The sequence below is a fragment of the Periplaneta americana genome, chromosome 6 (genome assembly GCF_040183065.1).
Source record: "Periplaneta americana isolate PAMFEO1 chromosome 6, P.americana_PAMFEO1_priV1, whole genome shotgun sequence".
Taxonomy (NCBI): Eukaryota; Metazoa; Arthropoda; class Insecta; order Blattodea; family Blattidae; genus Periplaneta; species Periplaneta americana.
The window spans coordinates 185,667,787-185,695,699 of record NC_091122.1 but is presented as its reverse complement, the minus strand read 5'-3'; the positions used below and the strand labels follow the sequence as shown (position 1 = coordinate 185,695,699).

Below are 27,913 nucleotides of genomic sequence, written 5' to 3'. Positions count from 1 at the left end.
CTATATGTGGCAAAATCCGGTCACTCATGAAAACCTTATTAAAGGATTTTATGACACATACGTATTGTATCCGCTACACTTGAACCTACGGAGCGGTCCCAAGTTGGTCCCTAACGGTCACTAGATAGCACAGACCGCTCACTCAACACCAGCAGGACTTTTCACAGGGATTCCCCGTTCGGCATATCATTCCACAGATACCAACAAGGGACCCCACATCAAACGCCCCCTGCCAATGCCAGAAATACCCCCGATATCCCAGTAGCAGGTACTACCAAAGCGGTTCCTGAAAATTCCCAGAGAAGTAACTGGTTCAGCGCCTCACCGGAACTCGTGTATTTGCCCTGCAGCCATTTTTATGAAATGACGTCAAGAGTAATAAAGAAAAATGCGACATATACGACCCCACTATACCATATTATAAGGAAAAATATAATCTAATGTCGATCGAAGTTATTGGATTACTGATTGGGGCTAGAGGGACCATCACAAAAAGATTCGTGCATTTTTGCAAGCAGTTTGGTCTAGGACAAACTCTTGTCACTGAAGTATCTCTGTCTGCAGTGAAGGGATCTATAAAAATCCTAAGAAACCATCTCTACAGTTATATAGATTGAGCTCTTTGCTATGGCGATCTGCTCACTTAAGTTGGCTCTTGCAACCAATGCTAAATAGACGGCTGTGATCATCCAATAGCTAATAGATAATAGGAAATTTTATGTTTCTTCTGGAATTAATGATATTTTGTTTAGTCTTTTCCAATTATTTCTTATTCTTTTTCTTCTCCATTGTTTTATTTTTTTCCATTATAACAATTTTATGGTAAGCTTTGTCTTCTAGGCAGCCTTCAATTGGAGGAAGCTGAATTAAAAAAATAATAATGGCGAGTGTTGGTGGAATGAAATGTGCAGTACTGAGGAAATGGAAGAATTTCAAGAAATCTTGTGTTGTCCAGTACAAGTATCACTTTAGTCAGCGTCGGGGATCGAACACAATTCTTGGAATGACAACTCGGCGCTCTAGCATGAGCGACAAGAAAATCGCGCACTCACGGCTGACAATTTTCCTTTCTGATAAACCAGCTGAAAAGTAGACAAATGCTTCACAGAAGGAAACGTGAGGATCCCTGCAGACTACTACTACAGTAGCTGAACATCGATGGTGTTCGAACAGCAAAATATTAAATTTTACATGAGACCCAAATAGCTATTTATGCAACAAGTTGCGAATTGATAGCATTTTAAGCACCAGAAGTGAAGATTGTCCACCGACCCGGAGGGGCCAAAGACCATCGGCTTGGAATTTCTCTGTTTTAGTACGCTAGGAGAAAACAAAAGGACGAAGCCTTGACAGTTAATATTTTGCTAGTCACATTTTAATTGATGCCGGTGGAAATGTTAAAAGTGACGAAGCGGCTTGAGCGACAGTTGAAGAATCGCCGTCATCACAACCGTGTTTGTCAGCTTTCAAATGCAAATGAACATGTTTGGGACAGGAGTGGGGATGTAGAAATGGCAACAGTTGATTACGCTTTCATTGTGCAGGTTTACATGGGAACCTTCAGGAAATATTCTTCTCGAGAAGTAAGCTAATTTTTGCCGAGGCAACAGGTTTTTTAGTACAAGTTTTTCTGTTTTGGCCATTTTTTCTCAATTGAAGGGAATTTTTGCTTTTTTTTTCGGTTCCTTGAATTACTTTTAAGACTCGATTTAACTTTGTACTTGCCACTCCGGAACGACAGTGCATGTTATGAAATGTGTAGCGGTGTTTACATTTTGAGAATGATTAGAGTAATTCTTTCTTGTTTATCCCTTCCGCCTGTACAACGCATATAGAGGACATTACATTTCAGTGAATAAAGTGGAGCTATTTATTTATTTATTTATTTACTTATTTACGTATTTATTTATTTATTTATTTATTTATTTACGTATTTATTTATTTACTTATTTACTTATTTACGTATTTACGTATTTATTTATTTATTTATTTACTTATTTACTTATTTACGTATTTACGTATTTATTTATTTACTTATTTACTTATTTACGTATTTACTTATTTATTTATTTATTTACTTATTTACTTATTTATTTATTTATTTATTTATTTATTTACTTATTTACTTATTTATGTATTTATTTATTTATTTATTTACTTATTTACTTATTTATTTATTTATTTACTTATTTACTTATTTATGTATTTATTTATTTATTTACTTATTTACTTATTTACTTATTTACTTATTTACTTATTTACGTATTTACTTATTTACTTATTTATGTATTTATTTATTTATTTATTTACTTATTTATTTATTTATTTACTTATTTACTTATTTATGTATTTATTTATTTATTTATTTATTTATTTACTTATTTACTTATTTACTTACTTATTTATTTACTTATTTACTTAGTTATTTACTGATTTATTTATTTATTTATTTACTTATTTATTTATTTACTTATTTACTTATTTATGTATTTATTTATTTATTTACTTATTTACTTATTTATGTATTTATTTATTTATTTACTTATTTATTTATTTACTTATTTACTTATTTACGTATTTATTTATTTATTTATTTATTTATTTATTTATTTATTTACTTATTTATGTATTTACTTATTTATTTATTTATTTATTTATTTACTTATTTATTTATTTATTTACTTATTTACTTATTTACGTACTTATTTATTTATTTATTTATTTATTTATTTATTTATTTATTTACTTATTTACTTATTTACTTATTTATGTATTTATGTATTTATTTACTTATTTACTTATTTATTTATGTATTTATTTATTTATCTATTTATTTATTTACTTACTTATTTACTTATTTATTTACTTACTTACTTACCTACCTACTTACTTACCTACTTACTTAGTTACTTACTTACTTACTTACTTACTTACTTACTTACTTACTTACTTACTTACTTACTTACTTACTTACTTACTTACTTACTTTCCCCTTTGTTGGATGCTGTCTCTAGAAGTTCATTCAGCAGAATGATGTACCACGGAATGACAGAGTTGGATGAACATTGACTTTGGAATTCTTCTTTTAAACATTGCCATTTGTTTTAAAGTGATTCTTCCTCCATTCGCTTTGTAAAGCTCCTTTCTCTACATAACAATTTGCTTTGACATTTTTTTTCATCGACTTAACCATTTTCCTTGAGAATAAATATTCCTCTATGGGTCTATATTCTGATTTAAAATTAGATGTTTCTTCTTCTACATAAGCATTTGCTTTAAAATCCTTCTTCATCTGCATGACCATTTGCTTCATAATACTTCTTCCATTACATAGCCATTTGCTTTAAAATGTTGCTTTCTCTACATAATCATTTGCATTAAAATGTTTCTTTCTCCATATAACCATTTGCTTTAAAATGTTCCTCCATCTACGTGAATATTTGCTTTAAAATGTTTCTCCATCTACATGACTATTTGCTTTAAAATGTTTCTTCCTTGACAAAACCATTTGCCTTAAAAAGTTTCTTACACTACTAAACCATTTACTTTAAATTTTTCTTTCTTCACATAGCAATTTGCATTAAAATGTTTCTTACTCTACATAACCATTTGAATTAAAATATTTCTTCTTTCACATAGCTAATCATTTACTTTAAAATGTTTCTTAATCACTTGAATATTTGCTTTAAAAAGTTTCTTCCACTATATAACCATTTCATTTAAAATCTTTCCTACTTTACGTAACAATTTATTTTGAAAAGCTTCTTCGTCCTCATAACCATTTGCTTTAAAATGCTCCATTATTTGTATAACCATTTTCTTTAATGCTTCTTCTCTATATAACCATTTACTTTGTTTCCTTCTCCACATAACCATTTCCTTTAAAATGTTTCTTCGTTCACATAAACATTTCCTTCAATGTGTTTCTTTATCTACATAACCATTTGCTTTAAATTGTTTCTTCCTGTACATAACGATTTCACTTAAAATGTTTCTTCCTGTGCGTAACCATTTCCTTTAAAATGTTTTTTCGTCCACATAAAAATTTGCTTTAAAATGTTCCTTCCTCTACATAACCATTTGTTTTGAAAATTTTCTTCCTCTACATCATATTTAGTTTAAAATGTTTCCTCCTCTACATAATCATTTGATTCAAAATGTTCTTTCTCTACATAGCCATTATGTTATGTTTTTATGTTAAGATTTTCGTCGACTTTCTTCTTATTACACACGTTTGACAGCTTATTAATTTTTAGTGAAAATTATTCAAGTCTTCCGGGATATCCTGTTGTTGGACGATTTCACTGTGATATCTGGCTAACCCTTTGCTTCGTATTCTTTGTAATATATTAACATGGCTTGGCCTTTCTACTCATTTATCAGTATTCTTATATTGCACCTTGTTCATAATGTTTCGTTATATAAGGGGTAGTTCTTTAATCTCTCTTAAAATCTTCAAAACAAAAGAGAGGAAAGAATTCTCAAAGCTGTTCGCTACGAATTCGTCCATTTTCAGCGAACAAACAGACATACAGAATATCCACAACAATTTTTATGTAATTAAAGTCAATGATATTCATAATCTAATTTCGTAAAAAGAAAATGGTTATCTTAAAATGCACCGTACCGTAAACTGGGGTTACTTTGAACACAGAGGAAACTTTGATCATTTTTTTTTTTTCAGAAAATCATATTTAGGTTTATACATGCTGCACTTGTTATAGATGGAGGTAAATTTGGTATGAGAATGATTTTATGATAATTTACCTCCATCTATAAGAAATGCAGCATTTAGAAACCTAAATATGATTTTCTGAAAAAATGGTCAAAGTTTCCTCTGTGTTCAAAGTAACCCCAGTTTACGCTACTTCTGTCTTTCCCCTCATTTGCGTTCAGCTCACACAGTTGGTCAGATGTGATGACCTTACGAAGCGAAGCGAATTCCTAATAACTACATAACTGGAAGTGAGTTACTGCCTGGTAGTTAAACCTGTGTATGTGGCGGAGATGCATTTCTTGAATGTAACATCTTTTTTAATTCTTGTTGCAGATGGCGCCGCGCTGGGTTTGGCGTTTGGCCTTTGTGAGTCTGGCAGTTCTGCTGCTGGCGCAGACCACGTCCTCAGCACAGAGTGAGTACAATCCTTCAGTAGTATCCAGTCCTGCTGTAGTATCTGAATGATAAAATAGCTAAACTGTGCTTTCTCTCTATTACATTCGATGTTGCAATTAATTGCGTTACAAACACCTCTTCTTCTTTAGCTTGACACCCCTGTCATTCTTAGTTGCAGCTAAAGTGGTAGCGAAATCTCACTATAAATTCCACACTTTAATCTCTAGACATCCGAGAATATTCGTTATTGCCTAGTTGTTTTTAAGAAATCTCAACAAAAAGGGAAGAGAAAATTTTATCTTTTTTTCATAAAGATTAGGCATAACTAGATGTCCCTTAACTGTTTCTCCTGTCCCATTCCGACGAAATTTTCAGGGATCCGCTACTTTCAAATATCTACAGTTGGTTCAAATTGCACGGGCCATACTTCATAACAGAACTGTTCACTTGTAAGACATTTCTGAACAATGCAAGAAATTCGAAGGTTTTATTTTTAAGTAAAAATACCACAGAGTAAACAAAAAAAAAACATGAGGACGTGAAATCAACAAATTGCTCCCCAGTCCCCGGAATGTATGGTTTATCAGTTTTACTTTCCGTTACTGTAAAATATAGATTTGAAATGTTTGTTTTTTTTCGGAAATACACTTTCCTAGCAACCCTGATATCGAAAAGTGTTGTCTGTGAGACCTTCAACGATTTCTCCACAAATTTTGTTCTTATTCTGCATCTACGAGTCCATTTCGCGGATTATGCAAAATATACGTAATAATATCCACTAAATATTAATTAATTAATTAATTAATTCATTCATTCATTCATTCATTCATTCATTCATTCATTCATTCATTCATTTATTCAGTGTTCTGCCCAAGGGCAGGTCTTTCACTGCAAACCCAGCTTTCTCCAATCTTTCCTATTTTCTGCCTTCCTCTTCGTTTCCTCATATGATCCATATATCTTAATGTCCCGAACTCTTCTCCCGTTCACCATTCCTTCCAGTACATCCTTCAGTAGACAGTTTCTTCTCAGCCAGTGACCCAACCAATTCCTTTTCCTCTTCCTGATCAGTTTCAGCATCATTCTTTCTTCACACACTCTTTCCAACACAGCTTCGTTTCTTATTCTGTCTGTCCACTGAGCCTTTATTTTAAATGGAATGGACAGAATAGCGTTTCATTTCAATTTTTTTTTCATAAAGACTATGAAGATAACGATTTCATAGATATTACAATTTAAACGGTATATGAGATATTTTACTTGTTTTGAAATGTAGTTAGAATTGAGGCTAAAGTTTCTCTTTATATGCTGTGACATGTTCTAAAATCATCTCCGCAACTAATTCTTCGTATATCAAAATGAAGGAAGATAAACTACGAAACGTCATGTGACATGCGTGAAGCTTTCTGTTAATCTGGAATACGCTTCCTACTCAATCCTCTCACGTGGACATCAGCTTTTGCGTCACAATTATTTCGCCTGTCATTCACAGTAATAGACCGGTGTGTACGATCTACCGGGTATCAGAAATACAGTCACTTTCTCAGCGTGCTACGAACGTAGTACATACAGTATGTCTTAGATACATGGATTCATTGCATGACAACAATTTGAAGAGTTTCCTTGACAACTGATGCGTATGAGTTACAGTGTCACCAACCCAGATTCTTAGCTGTGTGCGGTAATGAGTTTTGGAATAATATTCTGGGGAAATTCCACAGACAGTAACAGTATATTCCTATTACAAAAAAGAGTAATTAGAATGATAGTAGGTGCCAAATCTAGGCAATCTTGTAGGACTATTTTAAAAAAACCACAAATAATGCCCATGGCTTGTCAGTATATCTTGTCATTAATAATCTTCCTCGTATGTAATCGTGAAAACTTTGTAACTAATTCAACAGTTCATAGCACAAATACACGTCAAAAATGACTTTCATATTCCATCGGCAAGTCTATCGTGCTATCAAAAAGGAGTGCGTTATATGGCAGTAAAAATTTTTAATACCCTCCCTATGGATATAAAAAATGAAACTCAAAACATAAGATTATTTAGGGACAAATTAAAGAAGTACCTAATTTCTCACGCCTTCTGTTCTGTAGGTGAATTCATGACATTCAATAACACTTCATGAAATTGATACTAAAACTTTGTGTTGTACTAGTAGACTATATTGTAAATCTCGTCTGTATATATTTCATCTAGACTGTGACTATAAATTACAGAGGTGTGAAAATTATTAGAATAATCTTAATTTTAAAGGTTTTTTAATAGTTCCTTCACAAATATTCATTGAATTGATGAATATTGGTATATAATATTACTATACTGATGTAGGATGTATTTACTACTAACAATGCCGGAAAGCATTGTTGTACATTGGTATTTTTCTTATTTTACAATTGTTATGGGAATTCAGAAATTATTATATTATTTTGGCGGGATTGGAAACATAAAAAATTATATGCACAAAACAGATGTATACGTTCCTTTGAACCTTCACAACAATGTAAACGCAAAGAACAATTTGTTTAAAGCATTTCTTAATTAATTTTTTATGTTTCCAATTCCGTCAACATAATATAATAATTTCTGAATTCCCATAACAATTGTAAAATAAGAAAAATACCAATGTACAACAATGCTTTCCGGCATTGTTAGTAGTAAATATATCCTACATCAGTATAGTAATATTATATACCAATATTCATCAATTCAATGAATATTTGTGAAGGAACTATTAAAAAACCTTTAAAATTAAGATTATTCTAATAATTTTCACACCTCTGTAAGACTTTATAATAGTATTAAGTTTTTTGACTTGTTCTATATTCTAGCTATGAAGCAATGTATGAATACCATGGAATGTTAATAAATACAATACAGTACAATACAATATTAGCTGCAATACATGTTCTATCTCTATTTTCCTTCTCTGGCAAGGGTTTTGGACGTTGAAAGATTCAAGCTGGAATTCTCGTCAGAAGACAATATAGTGTAGAGCAAATAAGGACGTGTATGTTCTAGAAAATGGGGATTTGAACCGTTGTCTTCTCCCCTAGCACCAGTAATATTTCTACTCAAAAGCATTAGAGTACTTCATTATTTTACCTCTTTCGCGATGTTATAGTACCTCCGGTTGTTATTCTTTTTTATACATCTTGATTACACAACTTTTATCACTTCGGAATATGTATGGTAAGACTTTCCTGTGTTAAATTTCAACGTACCTCGTTTACATGTTTCGACCTATTTATGGGTCATCTTCAGAACTGGTCGTTGTTGGTCTTGGCGCCTCTTGTTTTGTTTCCTGTGAGGGTGTGTTCCTGTGGTATAGTATAGAGTCAAAGAGTGTATCTGTTTTGAAGTTGAGTTGTGTGTTCAGAATTTCGTTGGGGTGTGTTTTTGTGTGTCTGTATATTTCATATTTCTCTAGTGTGTTTTGTTTCTGGCTTTTTGGTTGGATGTGCAGTATTTCCATGTCTGTGTTGATGTCTCTGTGGGTGTGGTTAGCATTTGTGATGTGTTCTGCATATGTGGAGGTGTTTTGTAATTTTGTTATAGCTGTGATGTGTTCTTTGTAAAGTGTTTGAAACGATCTGCCTATCTGTCCTATGTAGAAGTTGTTGCATATGCAGAATACATCACAAATGCTAACCACAGCCACAGAGACATCAACACAGACATGGAAATACTGCACATCCAACCAAAAAGCCAGAAATTAAACACACTAGAACAATATGAAATATACAGACACACGAAAACACACCCCAACGAAATTCTCAACACACAACTCAACTTCAAAACACACACACTCTTTGACTCTACACTATACCACGGAACACACCCTCACAGGAAACAGAACAAGTGGCGCCAAGACCAACAACGACCAGTTCTGAAGATGACCCATAAATAGGTCGAAACATATGGCCTAGTGGCCAACAAGCTTGGAACTGAGAGGATTCTTCCGATGCCGGGGTGGAATCCGGTGTGCCTTAGTGGTTAAAGCGTCAGCACGTAGAGCTGAAACCCCGGGTTCAAATCCCGGCGCCGGAGAGAATTTTTCTCCGTTCCATTACTCTTTCATCGTATGATGACGCAGAATATCTGCATGGAAATATCATATGTACTTCGGTACATTATAATAATATATATCACATATTTAGTTTTGTACAGCCCCCAACCCCTTGCAAGGACGCGTTTTGCGTACCTTTTAAATTTGTCCTCCCAATTCTCTTTCGATTTTTTCGATTATTTTTCGATTTTTTTTCGAAACGAGATACGTTGAAATTTAACACAGGAGAGTCTTACCATACATACACTTTTTTTCTGTCAATACCCAGCAGGGAGACCACTTCAACCAAAGTCATACAGACTGAAGGATGTAGCTAAATGCTTGCAGTTGAAGCTCACATATTTTATTAAAATGAATAAGTATGATAAAGAAAGCATAATATTTATCAGAAAAGTTGTAAACAGAGTGTAATCGTCCTCAATGTCGCATATTTCGAGAGAGAGAAAAAGTAAGTTGAAACTGAACTGTAATAGCCCATGTTTGGTTTCAAGACCATCCCAACCTATAAAGTATGTGTTAACCTAGATTGTGGTGAAGGAATTGATGTTCATACCACAAACAAAAGAATAGAGAGGTCTGGTAACAAACAATGCATGTACAGGGAAGCAGTAGGCCTACGTAAGGAACCTCAAAGCCACGAGCATCGCAAATAATGACACTCAAGAGCCTTGTGAAACGTTTAGCATGGCCTAGCCTTGGCACAGAAACTGCCGCCGATTTTCTCTTAAGGTATAAAATACCGCGAAAGTGAAGTTTGTGCACCGCATACTGTAGCCGATTCTAACATTTAGCACAGATTTGCTGTTTATAGAGCGAGAATAGACATATGCCAGGATATCAAGGCACGGGCTCTTCGGTTTTTTCACCCTCTGTAACGTAAGTGTCCTATTGCGTTATCAGGAGGAAAGAAATGTTGACATTTCAGTAAGTTTTTCATCTAAGAGAGTGAAAGATGACAAGATAGCTTCACGACAGCGATTACGACGACGTCCTTGTCAACTTTTGCGTTGGAGTGTTGAGGCTTCCATAGTTCATACCTCGGGAGTTCAGTCTTAGGTGTGCGTCATAAAAGCAGCATTAACAGCCGTCAAACACAAAATTATGGAATTTTAGTCCAAAAATGATCAGGTTTTTCACAAAATTATCGCAAATGTTAAATGTTAGTAATACTGTCGTACTATTAAAAATTTACACAATACTAAATAAACTTTCAGCCACTTCTCGCTCGGAAGAAGAACCAGCGGCAGCTACGAACAGACTATTGTGACTAACTGATTAGTTAATTATAACGCAAGCTTACTACTGACTGGGGAAGAATCCGATCTCTTACCTGACGGAAAGCGAGACAGATTCAAAAGTTTATGCAGAGAGTACCAAAAGAATAGAATGAACTCAAATGTGTTTCATTAACGTGATAATATTTTCCTATGGAAAGCAAAGTGGAATTAATTCTGAGGAATAATATAACGAAAATTATCGCATTATCCTGTAAGTGTTATCGCATATCGCACCAGGGTTTAAAATCTCGCATAACGCGATAATTTATCGCATGGTTGGCAACGCTACATTGAAGTTCCTTAGTATGGGTACGGAGAGTCGCTATTGTTCCGATGGAAATTATGGTTAAAAACTACCATAGTTACAAATGTTCCCAATGTGACAATCTTAAAGAGATATTATGAATACCCATTATTTATAGGACTTGTCTATTTTATATTATTATTATTATTATTATTATTATTATTATTATTATTATTATTATTCAAAATGATATTAACTCTATTGAAATTTGGTCTGACGATAATGGAATGAAAATGAATGAAACAAAAACTTTTGTCATTTCGTACTCACGAAAAACTACTTCCATAAAATTTAATTATCCTCTTAATAACGTCTGTATTATTAGGAAAAATTCTATTAAAGATCTTGGTGTATTACTCGATTCTAAATTATACTTTCACGATCATGTTCAATATATTTATAATCATTCAATAAGAATGCTTGGTTTAATAAGGTCTAAGTATAACTTATTCTTTTTCTACTCCAGAGTCGCTATTAATTCTATACTTTACTTTGGTTCGATCTAAACTTGAATATGCATCTGTAGCCTGGAATTCCATTACTTCAACTGATTCGGTTAAATTGGAAAATATTCAAAGAAAATTTATTTCTTTATGTGCTTTTCGATTTATACCCAATTCCTCTGACTTTAACTATGAGATTATCTGTAAATATTCTAACTGTTGTAGCCTTTATTCTAGACGTCAAAATCTTGATTGTCAATTTTTTTTGCAAAGTTATCAAGGGTGATATTGATTGTGAGTCTATCATAAACAATATCAGCCTTCGTATTCCTACAAAAGGTTTAAGATTTCAAAAAAAATTTTATAACAGAAATTCAAAATCACTTTCTCCAGTCTGTAGATGCATAAAATATGCCAATTTGCATGGGCACAATTTAGATCCTTTTAAGGTATAGTTTCGTTTTGATTATTAGTATTTACTGTTCTTGTTCTCAATTTTATTTATGTATGTTTTTGTTTATTTAAGATATTATTTATTTGTTTTTGCACCTTTGTATCTTCTGTTTGTGTATTGTGCTGAACTATAATTGGCCTCTGGCTGTTGTTCAGCACACAAATATTAATAATAAATAAATAATAAATAAACAAATAAATTATTATTATTATTATTATTATTATTATTATTATTATTATTATTATTATTATTATTATTATTATTATTGGTCTACGAAATCGTCTTTTTGTACACCCGATTTAAAATTTCAGTCGGATAAAAAGCAGTAATATTAGCCACTTTGTCCAGCTGGTCAGTGATTAGATGTTGGCGATTCTGATACGTTTGAATCTAATAAACACACAGGTCGTTGTTGTGAACAGAGCTGTTAGCAGAGGCAGTGTTTTGTCACTGGTTTTCAGTTTAATGTTCAACCACTGCATTCACATAGGAATAAGAAAAGCCATGAGTGGAATAGTGTAGGAAAAAGGCTTCCTAGGTATAGTGAGGGTCACATAAGAACAGTTCCTAAACAGCAAATATTGCCGTCTTGTCAGTGTTGCCAACTGTTACCAGATGTCACATGATCCTTCGTACTAAAGGAAGGTTATTCTAAATAATTCAATAATTTGTAACATATTTTCGTAGGCAAATTATACAAGAAAGGGATCAACATGTCAAGTATTTTGTCTGGCAATACGAAATTTATTGGTTTGACTAAACAATTGACTCACGAGACCTAACCTAAAAATGTATTTTGTTTGACCACATGAATTTATTAGTACTAACTCCGAAAACTTACCCGATTATAGTCTTGAATTATAACCACAACACATAAAATAACTATTATGTATTAATATTAATATTGATGTTAATTAATTATTAGTATGTTGTAATTACACTAGTTTCCAGTAACAGGCTCAGAAATCTAGTATAATTTCAATTTCATGGAAATCCAGTACCGAAAAATATTGTCGATATTTGTCTCAGCTGCCAACATACTAGTTACAAAATCACTATCATTTGTAGTATTTGTCAGGATCGAAATTCGAAACGAAGTTGGCAAAAGAAAATTCAACCTGCAAACTAGAAAATCACCACAATCCACTAGCATATGTAGTAATGGGGGGAAAATGGTTAGGTTTCACCCTTAGGGTATGAAGTAAGCTGATCCGGACTATAAGAGTGGTCCATTTGAACCACCTGGTGGACCATTCCGAGTAAGTGTTCATAATGCATGGTAAGCCTCACTGGTGAGAATTTTCTTCACACAGTAAAGTTAGACCTACTTGTTCGCTGTTAGGCGAGAGTCGGGTAGTATCGGACATCGGGTAATATCGGACAGTGAGTTTCTTTCATCTACCACACGATGATAGTACCTGATTGACATGGTTACGTTTCTGTGATGTCGCATAGAGAAACGTAACCATGTCATTCAGGTATTACCATATGGTGGTAGATGAAAGAAACGCACTGTCCGATATTACCCGATGTCCGATGCTACCCGACTCTCCCCTACTGTTCTTCGCTGACTTGTGGAACCGAAAACCACATGTGGAATGCATACAGTGGTTAAACATTGCGTTTAAACTGATAAACCGTTACACTCCTTTGGAGAGTAATAAAAAAATACCAGTAATATTGTTAGTATAATGCATGGGTTCCATCGCCTATAGAACCAGGAGATATTGCACGTCAAGCATGCTATGCTAAGATCAGCAATTTTGCATATGAAATAGGAAAAACGACCTTAAAGAATATGCGTTGCTTACGGCAGAGGTTACCTCGTACGAGCTACAATTGGACGTCTGTGGTATAATGGATTCCTGTAATACCGATCGGGCTGTGCAACATGCGATGTAGTTCAGATTTTGGCAATTAATAATTGAGGAGAAAAATTCACACCGGCGCCGGGGATCGAACTCGGGTCCTTGGTTTTACGTACTAAGCGCTCTGACCACTGAGCTACGCCGAATTCAATCCACAGCACCGGATCGAACCTTCCTCCTTCAGTGTTTCCCTTTGTGGCCTGACTCCAAGTTAGGTCAGTGGTCAGTGGTCGGTTATAAATTTCAGTGGTCAGTGGTCAGAGCGCTTGGTACGTAAAACCAAGGACCCGAGTTGGATCCCCGGCGCCGGAGTGAATTTTTCTCCTCAAATGTTAATTGTCAGTATTACAGATATTATTCTGTAGGACAAATTAATAAATCCATAATATTCAGATTTTGGCCCTGAGTTAGTTACTCGACTCCGCTTATACGCTTTCAAGTGTTTAGAGCTCTGTCTTCAGTCATGCCAAAATAACTTTAGTGACATTACGAAAGTTTCACGCTAGTTTACGCTCACGCTATGCCTTGCATATACGAATCTGTGACAGGTTAGGTCAGTTTAGGCTTTTATTATGTCTTGCATATACAATGTTACAGGTTAGGCTAGGTTAGTTTAGGCTTTCGTTATGCCTTGAATTTAGTATTTATTTATTTAATATGGTAGAGATAAGGCCGTCAGGCCTTCTCTGTCCCTCTACCAGGGGATTACAACTATAATATGAAGAATAAAACTACAATTAATATTAAATTTACAATTACAATTACAATAAAAATTAAAGTACGACAAGATTGTCTGATTAATGAAAGCTAGACAATTTATCATAGAAGTTAAGAACAAAGAATATTTTAGTATTTACTGAATTACAAATTAAACCTAGAATAACAAAATTCTATAGTGATGAAATTACCGGATATTGAAATATTTTGTGATAGATTAAGAGAACTATTTACAAGAAACCATGTCTAAACGAGTCTCAATTACTGACCAAGTGCCTAGTAAGTTTGCGTTTGAATTCAATTTTATTTCGACAGTCCCTGATGCTAGCAGGTAACGAATTCCAGAGTCTTGGCAGGGCTATTGTGAAAGAGGATGAGTATGAGGAGGTGCGATGGGATGGTATTGTTAGTATTTTTTCATGGCGAGAGCGTATGTTCAGATTGTGGTGGGAATTTATGAATCTGGGCAGAATTTTCAAGCGCTGCTCAAAGGCTAATGATTTTTTTGTTTTGTGATGTTGTCAGTACTGGTAATAAGGTAGTGTAGTGGTGGATTTTCACTTCCGAAATGACCAGAACTAACTGTGCGCTAGTTTCACCCCGATTTTTGCCACAATTAGCTGTGACATTCGCTTATAAATTTCGAACGTATGCATGGAGTTGGTTTTCTGTCTATAGTTTATACCTGCTCACTATAACGTGAAGTCCCTCGTTATTGCTCCTTCAACTTGCAAAACAATACAGTGGATTGTATTTTAAAGAGGTAAGGCCCAATCACAATGAAAATTAAACATAACCGTAACATAAACACAGAAGTTTGCGCCCAGGCTACCAAATGGGATCATTCACAATGATTCACATACTGTAAGCATTGACATAAACAAACAATAAAATTCAGTTGCCAGGCGTCGATAGAAAAGAAAAGATGCGAAAACAAATGAATGTGATGTATAAACAATTGAATGCTCTTTCATATTTAAGTCTAAAATTATATGGGTGCCATTTGAAATGTAAATTTACGTGTTTTTTTTTTTTTTTTTGGTTTAAATCGAATTCAATTTAATTAACTTGTTATTTAGAGTGGGAAATTTTGAAATGAAAGACCGTATGTAGCTATATTTAGAGAGTTTTTTCCTCCAGAAGTTTGTTTTATGTTGCAAACTCCAAACTTTCATGCTTATGCTTACGTGATTTGCAAACAGAACACAATCGTGGAGCGCTGAAGTATACGACAGAATATGAGGAAATGGCGTCGTTGTTATGTTTCCATGGTTACCAAGTATGTTTGCTGTTATGTTTATGTTCCCATCGTGAATGATCTTGATTTTACTGTAACGTTTATATTATTAAGTTAACGCTTAAGTTATGTTTAATTTTCGTTGTGAATGAGCCTGAATACATTCAAATTTTATTTTGCCTCGGGTCTTCTCGTTCGGGTACGGATGTGCCGCAGACGCTCGACTTGGAAATCTAGGGCTTTATTTCCTTTGTGAAGGCAGTAATACTGAGTTTTTATTGTAATTAGAAATTCATCGCCTTTGTCCGCAAACCTGGAATACAGTGGCACTCATAATAACCATCGAGCACGACATATAAAAATGAAATTCAAGGAAATGCGATGAACGTTTCTTTGTCACGCAGTAAGTAATAAATACAATGCAGTACCATCAAGGCAAAGCCGGGACGGGGTCTGGTGACACAGTACAACGCAGACTCTGGTAGAAAGGGACAGTGACCATAGCGACCCGCTTGTTGCGTGACACCTGGGGGCAAATGAAGTATATGAAAGCTTTTAGGAGAAAGATGTTTGCATCCACGCGGCCTTTCTCCTTGGTTTTATAACTGTTTTTAATACAGATCACGTGAAGTGAAAGGTTAGGTTAATTGTATTACTCTGTAAAGCATTATCATCACTGTCAATATTACCTACCGGAAACCTACTCCCATAAAAACAACTGAAATAATTCTGTAACTTGTTTTCCTCATAGTGATGCTGTCTCTTGATTCATGGGACAGCTGTTACCATAGCAACCTGACATGCCAGGATCAAAGTTGAAAGCCATTTTTCTACTTCGCAGTACTTCAGTGTATGCACTCTGTCCTAGCAACTTTCATTACTTCCCAATCTATACAATTATATCATTGTTCAAGCACATGGAATGAGGCTTTAAGGGTGCTTACGATTGAGTATCTTATATTTTTCAACCTTCTTGTCCGAACGTCTATGAATGGACGCCTATTTCCACTACAGAGAATTCCATGTTAAGAGAAAAGCATTGAGCATATGAGGCTGTTCCATCAAATAACCAGTTGCCATAGAAATTCCTGCCTACCACACAGCTTTGTACAGAGTGATTTATATAGAACTGACACATTTCTTTCATTAATTGTTTCAAAACGAATTGTCCTAGTGACAACTTATTATACCTAAAATGTAGAGGAATTTTGGGAGATTATTTACCTCTATAGCAAATGTTGAAAATGTCCTCCATCCTGCATAAGGCACAACTCAACACGTCGTTCCATGTTACTGGCCACTCGTTGGAGGACTCTGTTGTCAATAGCTTGAATCTCCTGTGTGATGTTGTGCTTCAGATCGTCCAATGTCTGGGGACGTGTGGCGTAAACCCTGTCTTATAAGTAACCCCATAGAAAGAAGTCCAGTGTTGTCAAATCCGGAGATCTCGGTGGCCACAATTTGCTGGAAATTATTCGGTCGTCAAAGAAACTTGCAATTAGTTCCATGGATTCATTTGATGTATGGCATGTAGCGCCATCTTGCTGAAGATATCCTTGACTCAGCTCTACATCGTCCAGTTGCTCAACAAACTCCATGAAAATCAGTCGGTACTCTGCAGTGTTCACAGTCTGGTTAAAAAAATTGGCCCCACTATTCTCTGTGCGGATATTGCGCACCAAACTCCGATTTTAACCGGGTGCATAGGTGCTTCATGGATGACATGTGGATTTTCGATGGCCCAATGACGTGAGTTCTGTGAGTTCACATAAAGAGTCGTTGATTTAATGTGTACTGCATTTTCACGTTGACACAAAATGTCGAAAACAGCTGTCAACAATAGGAATAAAACATAATCATCTGCGCATCTAGTAACAAGGATCGAAACTCCAGAACATTCTGCTGAATTTGGTGCTAAAATTGGGTCATTGAATGAATTTCCAACAGAATAATTAAAGAAAGAAATGTGTCAGTTCTATATAAATCACAATGTATTAGGCAAGACCCATAAAACCAATGTTTTTTTTTCTTAACGTGGAATGCTGTATAGAAAATTTTAATGGATTTGGACAGGTGGGATACAGATTAAATGGTTGTGATGGTAATAATAATAATAATAATAATAATAATAATAATAATAATAATAATGATAATAATAAGGGACGACGCATTAAAAAATACGTTCTACATCACTAAAGTTTATACTTAGTTCTGACCATTTTAGAAATGATATCAGAGTAGATACTACCTAATTAATTGAGATGTTTGTATTGTGTAACTGACCCTGCTCGTGCAATATCAGTAGTGTTGACTGCAATAACGATCAGACACAATCAAATTCTGGACGGTATATATTGGAGAGATCTTCACGATTACAAGAACAATAGTTATATTTAGTCTAAAATAAAATTGCTGTCGGAGAAGCAATTATATAGGGTGTTAAAAAGCATTCAGTATTTTGAGAGGTGGCAATATTCATGAAAACAAAGGAAAAAAGTCTAATAAACATGAGTCCTGAACTTAATACACTCCGAAATATGAGTACTTGTTAATGGACATCATGGAAGATTGTCAATCTGACTTCCACTTAAAAAAAAAAAAAAAAAATCAGTATTCTCAGAGGTGAAAAATATTCTATGTTAGCTTGTTTCTTATTAGACACAAAATATCATACGGAAAATGCAGTAAACAAAAAGGTAAGAAGGTGTGATTCCCTGAGACACAGGGTAGAAGAATGCGTTACAGTGAATGGAAATCACATTGAGCATCTGCTGTGATGTTGATGAACAAGTACTCATATCTCAGAAGATATTAATTTTAGGTCCATGTTTATTAGACTTTTTGTTCTTGTTTTGTGAATACTAATATCTCTCAAAATGTTGAATGTTTTTCTTCACACCCTGTATTTAATCTAAAGTGACTCAGCGAAGCAGATATAATACAAAATACTGTATTAATATTAATTGTTATTACAATAATTTTCTTTAAACTTGTTATAATTTTTTTTTATTTTGTTATAATAGCAATAATTGTATGTTATTGTACTTTTGATACATTAAGAAAACATTCCTCTAATTACTCTTAGTCCACTCGCAGTTCTGGTCTGTGCATTTCACAGTCACTCAGAGTAAGCTACTGCGGCGACTATGAAGTTTATTGTCAAGCTATAAATTGAAAGAAGGCGAGACGAGGTTGAGGTTGCGGTCTGACCGCAGGGAATGGGGATAGTGCCAGGACGTGGATAAGACTCACGCTCAGGTTCACGAGACAGACAGAACAGATCTTAACTTGAAGCCTATCTTCAAATTTGTCTAAAAGCAAGAAGTTATAAATTGAAGTTAACCTTCATTATTCACTGTATACTTTGTACTGCACTATTTTATTACTATTATTATTATTATTATTATTATTATTATTATTATTATTATTATTATTATTATTATTATTATTATTATTATTATTATCATCATCATTATTACTATTCTTATTTTATTATTATTATTATTATTATTATTATTATTATTATTATTATGATAATTGTCTTTTTTTTGTATGCCTCATTTATTTTGACCTGCTGTTCACATATTATTATGCTTTTTTCTTTCTTTCTGTATGTTATATATTATGTCCGATTTGTTCTTATTTGTTGTTTATTTTTTATTATTATTATTATCTTATTCAATTTTGTGCGTAAAATTGTAGTGTAATTTGTAAATTTGTAGTGTTTTTGTAACGCAGTCTTTACTCCTGGTTGAGTGTTAGAGAAGGCCGTATGGCCTTAACTCTGCCAGGTTAAATAAATCATTATTATTATTATTATTATTATTATTATTATTATTATTATTATTATTATTATTAGGTAAAGAGGAAATTATTTGTAACGGACTCGAATACCTGGAAGGTTCCGTCTCCACTAACCATTGCTCTCGGAGACCCAGTAGTTGCCATACTTGGCCTAGTTCAATTTGGTCATGAGACTGCAACATTTGAAGTTGTAGTGTACATATACGATATTTAAAGAAGTACTCTAATACAATACAATATTAATTGACTTACAAAAATACTAAATTGTCTTCAAATGTATTATTGTATCATCTCATCATTACAAATATTTATCTAGATGGTAGTAGTGTGTTATGATGACTGTTACACTTTCATTACGCCCTACTACTTTTCACCAATAAAACGTTATGGAATGACGTGTTTCAACCAATCATGGCTGCTTATCCTAAAATTGTTAACACCTCCCTATCATTTGTTTTTATCACCTGCCTATGCATTTGTTTCTTTGTTTGCCAACATTGTACTTTCAATAACTGTACCTTTTAAATGATTCATGTTTACCTCGTCATCCTTAATCAGAACTTTTCTATCATTTAACTTGTTATATTATTTAGGTTATGTTATAGCTTCTGCTATATAAGATTATGGATAGTCACGTATCAGAGATTGTTTAATACATATTGATAATTGAAGTGGAATGCAACTGTTTTAATAAAAGTGCAATGTAGACTAATATATGATTCCCGCCACATAGAATGTAGTGGCTGACTTTGCTATCCCAGGAAGCAAAACGGAAGCTGAAAGGCCCGCAGACAGAGCAGAGGAGTTGAGTCATTTTGAAACCTGCAGTCCATAGCTTCACAGTCACCACGGCTACGCCTGCAGTAGAACACTTTCCCCGCGTTCATATTCTACAACGGTTTAGTACTGCAAATCCTCGATCTTGGCGGCAATTGACCCCAATACGTGACAGAACTTACATGAGGCCAAGAGTTCAAATCCGTGTCTCTGACGTCCTTGACCAAGAAAGTATCGGAGGGTGATGGCAGTTCAGTGATGAGAAGAGGAAAGTTGTGTGAGAGGGTCTGTTCGCCCAATCAGCTGTTTGTACAGCTCTCAAGCTTTTAATGTTATCTCCATAATTTGACATCTCTTCAGACCAAGTGGAGGCTGCACTCTGTTGAAAAATAAAAGCACACGAATGATAGATATACCCGAAAGTTAGGTTACAATATGAAATTCGTTGGTATAGGAGCTCAAATTTTCTTTATATAAAATATACTGATTTGGTTTTATATTATACAATTTTGGGTAATATAATCTTCAAACAAAAATCGAGTGAAACAATGCCGATCCTGTAATTGGGAGCAAATGTGCTCTCTCTGCAATTATACAGTGTGCTTCTGTAGTGATGTTACAAACTTTCCTGGATGATGGAGAAGAGCAAAAGGATTAATTTGAGATAAACCCTGATTCGTAAATTTCTCAGTCGAAAGTTATAAACCAAGATCCTCTTGGATGTCTAAGTGCAATAAGAAAATTTAAAGATATTTGTAGATTTCATAATTATATTACCTTAAAACTACAAAGACTACATCTACAACAGATGTACAGACTAGCTTCCTCCAGCTTCGGTGCAGATATAACAACGTCGTAATAATCTTTTTCGTATCCGAGCTGATATCCCTGGAGTCATTCTAACGATGTCACAGGCAGAAGGATTCTTGCCAGGAGGTCCTTTTCATTCTCTGCAACTGTCTCGTAGACATGACCCCACAAGAAAAAATATATACAAGGCGAACGGGCTGACTAATAAACAAGATCTCTTCTTCCTATCCACTTTTCAGGGAACATCTGATTAAGGTATTCACAAGCACGATTTGCAAAATAAGCTGGAGCCACATGCATTGACCAACAGCAAGTGTAACATGTTCCAATAACTCGTGGAGCAAGTCTCTCAAAAACAGTGCACATTGCTGCAGTTAAACTGAAGATATGGATCTATTACGTAATCATCGACTGTGCCAGACAGCATGTTCACTGCAAATCTTACTCACTTGACGGCTACATGTTAGCGGGGTTGCCTACCTTTCTACTATTGTTACACTTGCAACCTACGAAAAAAGGTTTTGGCTTAGAACAGTGATGTCAAAGCAAGCGCATTTTTCTGACCTTGACGTCGTGCGCGGGCAGCAAGCGCTAAGTATGGAAAGAGGAAGGGTTGTGTATATGAATAAGCAACCTGTTGGATTAAGAAAACAGTGGTGCACAAACTTCAAACGGAACGCGAAATTTTATGTCGTTATTTTTATATGGCTTCTTTCTGTTTAATATTATCTATATTGTCTGTAAAACAAAAGTACTAACACTGATCTCTTAATATTGCACTTGTGTTTTAAATCTTAATAGCATAATAGAGAGTTAAGAAGGAATATTCACTTAAATTCCATAGTAGTATAATATTATACTGTACTAAATGGATGAAACACATCATTCATAAAGAAAGTGACATTTCAAAGAAAGAGATTGAGTATGACATGATAAGTTGGAATTTATGTTGATGGTATCTTTAGCCTTACAAAAGTAATCAATAAACTAATCAAAACAATATTACAGTACAAATCAAAGTTACCTAGGTACTGTATCCGTTTTAAGGGTAACTAATATTACATAACAAAACTCTTATCGCATTATGCTTTTAAGGTGATATTTGTGAGCAACTTCCTATCATCAGAATATTAAATTATTTTTTGGAAATCTGCTGAAGCTATAGAGCTGACATTTTTACAACACATGGGCACGTATCTTTTGCTTATGATGTAACAGTAGTTGCTTTGTTAATTCATTTCCTTACAAACAATTTCCATACGAATATTTTCAAAAATTTCAATACACTATCTTCAGTAATACGTATATACGATATATTAGATTTACGAAAACATTCTGTAAGGCTACTAAATAAATAGGCCTATATCTGAAAATTTCACTTTTCTATACGAAAAGTTGGAAAATATTTCTTTTGAATAAAAAAATCAAACTTGTGAAAAATGAGCATTAAAATTAAAACTTACATTCTTATAATGCACTTATACTTCTCAGGCAAATCTAAAAATTAACATGGATACAGTTTTAATAAGTTCTCTTCCCTTTATCTATTGAATCAGTGCTGGCCATCCCTGAATATAGCTCGACCAAGCGGCATATACCACCTCTTTCTTCTGTAAAGCGCTCAGGCTCTCCTGGGCTCTAAAGCGCGCCCTTGCTCCTGTGGGCATCAATTGACATGCCTGGCTTAGAACTTTCGACTGAGGCGTTTCCGGACCGGGCCTCCTATCTCAAATTGACGCTTTTCCCTTTCTTCATCATCCCTGAAAGTTTGTAACGTCATCGCGATATAACAGATAATTTTATAGAGAAGCAGTAGTGCGACTGGTCACCTCCATCCGACATCACCGACGATCGTAGATCCACACCTTATGCTGAAACAATAGGCTATTTGGGATAACATAAAATGGAGGGAACATACCAGACTAAAATCATATAACACCCTTGCTCTTCCAACTCTCATGTGCGGAAGTGAAATTTGGGTCCTTAAGCGAAGAGACATCAGCAGATTATGAGCTGCAGAAATGAGATACATGAGACGAACTGTCGGATGTACTTTGTTTCACCATCGGAGGAACGAAGATATCTTAGAAGAACTTCATATGCAGCCACTGGAAGACAAACTATCTTCATATCAACATGTACCCAGAATGTCACCGAACAGAATACCAAAAATACCCTTACAGGATTACGAAGACCAGGACGTCCACAGAAAAGACTTCTAAACCCTGTTTAGCTGAGATCGAGACGGGTCAAAATGATCTAATTTCGTGCAAGGTGTATGATGATAAAATGAAGAGAAGAGTAGACTCAAATGGTAAATTGGTAAAATTGAGGAAAATGGGAGAACTCCGTAGAAATCCTGATCCTGCATCACTGCAGGCAGCCCTGGGGATCGAACTCGTGTTTGGGGAATGACAAGCTACTAGAAGGGCTGATGAAAAGAAGTGTTGGCATTCCCAGCTTAAACCTTGCTGTTTTGTATACTAGACGAGCTACTGGAGTTCTCAACATTATGGCAAGAAGTCTTGGAACCCTCTACCAGCTTAAGCCTTGTGTTTTCTACTAGATGGGCTGTTAGAGCAGCTAAATATTATCGAGGAACTTTTGGCACCGCCAACCGGCTTCAACTTTGATGTTTGAATTCTTATTATTATGGAAAGTAGTATTGGAACACCCTCTGCCAATAACCAGCTAAAACCTTGCTCTTAGAGTTCTCAGTATTATGGAAAGTAGTGTTAAAACCATTTATACCAATAACCATCTTAAACCTTGCTATTAGAATTCTCAATATTATGGAAAGTAGTGTTGGAACCCTTTCTACCAATAACCAGCTTAAACCTTGCTCTTAGATTTCTCAGTATTATGGAAAGTAGTCTTGGAACCCTTTGTACCAATAACCAGCTTAAACCTTGCTCTTAGAGTTCTCAATATTATGAAAAGTAGTGTTGGAACCCTCTCTACTAATAACCAGCTTAAACTTTGCTGTTGAAGTTCTTATTGTTATGGAAATTAGTGTTGGAACCCTCTCTACTAATAACCAGCTTAAACTTTGCTGTTGAAGTTCTTATTGTTATGGAAATTAGTGTTGGAACCCTCTCTGCTAAAACCAGCTTAAACTTTGCTGTTGAAGTTCTTATTGTTATGGAAATTAGTGTTGGAACCCTCTTTACTAATAACCAGCTTAAACTTTGTTGCTTGTATATTCGGTGATTAAAATGCAGTCATGTAAGAGGAGGTAAGAAATGAATTTATCAACAGTGTGGTTTTGTTTTTATGAACTCGACGATTAAATTGTTATCAGCGGTCATAGCATCGTCTTACATGCACTGAATTTTCAAGGAAACCGATCTGCTGAGTTCACTTGACCCAAATAACGAGCAGGAAGCAACGATAAGGACATCTACTTCAGCCTGGTGATGAAGCCTGAATCTTTAAACTGAAGGTTGTTTTTGCTTCTTAGCCTTCCACGAACGATGTCAAAAAATACTTTTAAGTAACTTCACTATAAATTGTTATATTATTCGGTTACTATTGTAGGATTATAAGATTCTAAGAAACTCTCTAACACATCTCTAATGTCATAACTGAATTTGTAAATCTAATGCAAGATATGTTTAATTAAAAATGATGAAGATACCGCAGGTCTATAAAATTCTCTATGCTTCTAGTGATAGGGTGTAATTGCTACTCCCTCAGTATTGTCCTAGAAGCATGCATTTCATGGACAAGTTCATCGTTTTAAACAGTTGTTTGTTGTGAAAACCAAAGCTGTTACAAAAAGTTCCTCAAACGTATTTCTCGTTCAAGATCTTGTGACGTCTGAAATAGGCATTTCCGACCATTTGCTCCCTGTCTCAAAATTCTCAATCCAAACTCGTCTATCATCTGTATTATTTTTACTCGACAAGTTTCAGACATCCTGTATGTAACGAACTAAAACAAGAAATTGGTACTTTGTTACTCGATCATCTGACCTCAAGTTCCGTGTTCGATATTGCTCACGAATGACCGCGGTAGTTGACTCTGCGGTGAAGATGAAATTCGGAGGAATGTTATGACGGTGGGAGGGGAAACGGGATTACGTTTAAATCCTGCTCCTACAACAAACTGCACCTGATCTCTGAACGCGAGTCACGCCTAATGATGCGTCGTAAAAGTTAACTGTCAAGCATTCATTTTCATTTAACCGTTGCTTCATCATCGCCTTACAATCTCTAAACAGAGCTTCAAATAAATTACGCATAGTTAGTGCGTGAAAGTTGCACCGACCTCGAAGGTGCGTGCTCCGATTATGCGTCACACAGGATGTGATGCACAATGTCTCCTCCTTAGGAAGGATGTAGCGAAAATTTCTCGGGAAGGACATTTAAAGTGTTTGTATGGAGGGCGATGACCTCGTGTCCTCAATTTGTTCAGAAGTGCACTCGCGAACATTAATGTAGGTTGCCGAGAGCTGTAAGGCACATTCACAACAGGGTGTTTCACAAGTAGCGCCATTAGTTGGAGCTTGGACGTGATGCGGAAACCTAACACATTTGAAATGTTAGAAATTGCAATGGATGTGCAGACCAGTACATCACTCTGTATTGAATGTGTCTAGTAAAATAACAAGGCCCTCTCTAGTGAGAGCTTAACAAGACATTAAGCAAGATGAAGTAAGAAGCTAGAAGCTGATTGTAATAGTATTTAGTTTCGTACACCACCTTGCAGCTTACATCGCAGGTGAAAGCTAGCGAACACCACGACAATAAAACGATTTTTATAACGCCTTAACTTCAGATTTGAACTGAGTTCGCTCTGTCGACCAGACAACAGTGGGGCTCTAACAGAGCAGCAACAGTTCTCAATTGCGGGAGTTATTTGGTGGGCCAGGAATGACCGGCACATTTTTGCTGGAGTCCTCTACCTGGAAAGGATTCTTCTACTTGCGGTCCTTCCAGTTTTAGTTCTCTTTCGCCCTAGCCCGAAAGCCTAGCATGATAAGTCTATCCGCTAGCCTGGACCAAGTAGGACGACTGTACTAACTGACCAAGAAACAGAGTTTAATGTTGACAAGGCAACGAAATTAACCGAGTATAAGGGAAAAGTAAAAGAAGATAACTAATCAGATCTGGGGGATAATTGAAAGACTTAAAATAATCAGATCTGTGCAAAAATTAAGAGAAGTTGAATAGTCAGATCTGTGCAAAATTAAGAGAGGTTAAATAATCAGATCTGTGCAAAAATTAAAAGAAGTTAAGTAATCAAATTTGTGAAAAAAAAAATAAATAAAAATTAAGAGAAGTTAAATAATTAGATCTGTACAAAAACTAAGAGAAGTTAAAATAATCAGATTTGTGCAACAATTAATATAAGTTAAATAAACAGGCCTGTGCAAAAATTAAAAGAAGTTAAGTAATCAGATCTGTGTAAAAATTAAGAGAAGTTAAATAATCAGATCTGTGCAAAAATTAAGTGCAGTTAAATAATCAGATCTGTATCGGATCTGTGCAAAAATTAAGAGAAGTTAAATAATCAGGTCTGTGCAAAAATTAAGTGAAGTTAAATAATCAGATCTGTGCAAAAATTAAGAGAAGTTGATAATCAGATCTGTAAAAAATGAAGAGAAAAGTTAAATACCGGTAATCATATCTATAAAACACCTTGAAAGAAGTTTATGCAATCACATCTTTGCAAAAATTGAAAATTACATAATCAAATATATACAACAATTAAAATAATTTACACAAGGAGATCTACCCAACAATTGAAAGAAGTTGTGTCGTAATCATATTATGTTTCCAAAATTTCAAGACCAAGCTGCACCTCTTCTGAATAATCTAGCATTGCTTTTCCTCCTATATAAACAATAAATTGACCCGACATCTATTCAAAATTCCATAAACTATAGTCCCGTAGCTCTAATTTCCGGCAGCCAATCGCGTTGCAGGTCGGTTACATTTAAACGTGTGCGTCTTGTGATTCGCTTATGAAGACGTTATTCATTTCTTAAGGCTCGATAAATATTTAATATAATCGCCCGCCATTTTGGCTCTTTCGTTGGCGTTCGCAGAAAGCACACGAAGACATTATTTGCCGCTCAATTATTTGCTGAATTACAGTGCGTTTGATTTATTATCATAGGAGCTACGACATGATAATGTTTAACGGTGTGGCAAATAGATTCCTCGTCTGGTAGCTCGGCAACGAAAGAACAAAAATGGCGAACGATACTACCTACCTAGACTTTATAGAGCTTTCACTTCCTAAGACGTAAGCAAAGAGGAGGAGTCACGCCGGAAATAACAGCATTACGACTATATAAAACGTTAACTCATACAGACTCAGGAACGTTCATTTGGCTGTTTGGAACAGAATACAGTTCTCACTTCCCCCGTCTTACCTGTAGTCGAGAGCAGACCAAACCTTCGAAACGTTGTGATATTGTTAGGCCTATATTCTTCACAAGTAATGGAAAGAATCGTCGCAAGACTTTTTCTGAATAATGCACAGCTGTTTTGTCTTTCATTTACAATGACACCGCTTTGAAACATCAGGAGTTGATTTATCAGCGCATGCTTCCCGGATTGGGTGGATTGTAGATCTGGACCTGGAGTGTGGAAAATTCTACTCAGAAGTTTAAAAGAAAATACTCTACGTCTACAGAAACACATTTTCCCTGTCGGGAATGCCAAAAGCTTGTACAGGGACATCATTTTATTTTTACTAACATTTTTAATATTAACCTGTCTATACCTTTAGTAGAACCGGAAAAACCGCTTGCTCCCCCCTCCAAGACTGGAGTTCGATGATACTGGCGTAAAACACAAATCACTCTACTAGGTATAGGAAGGAAGAAAAGTAGTTCATCCATTTACGTAAAGTAGGAAATATCGCGATTTTCAGTTTGATAATTTTCATTAGGTTTTTCTTTAATCAAAGTACAGTACAGTATTAACAATGAGTGTTTTTACTCACGAAGTGAGTTATCCATGCGAACGTATTCATTATCCAGTGTATATTATACTGTCTACAGCACATTAGCGTACAGTAT

The 27,913-nt window shown here is 34.9% G+C and overlaps 1 protein-coding gene across 1 annotated transcript in view; it reads left to right on the top strand.

The window, feature by feature from the left end:
* The window catches only part of Cht7 (chitinase 7), a 290,200-nt gene that overhangs the window by 183,855 nt on the left and 78,432 nt on the right, over positions 1–27,913 (top strand). The window contains exon 2 of the mRNA XM_069829723.1: positions 5,051–5,132. Coding sequence (XP_069685824.1) covers positions 5,051–5,132 — 82 coding nt within the window. The remainder of the gene's footprint in view (positions 1–5,050; positions 5,133–27,913) is intronic.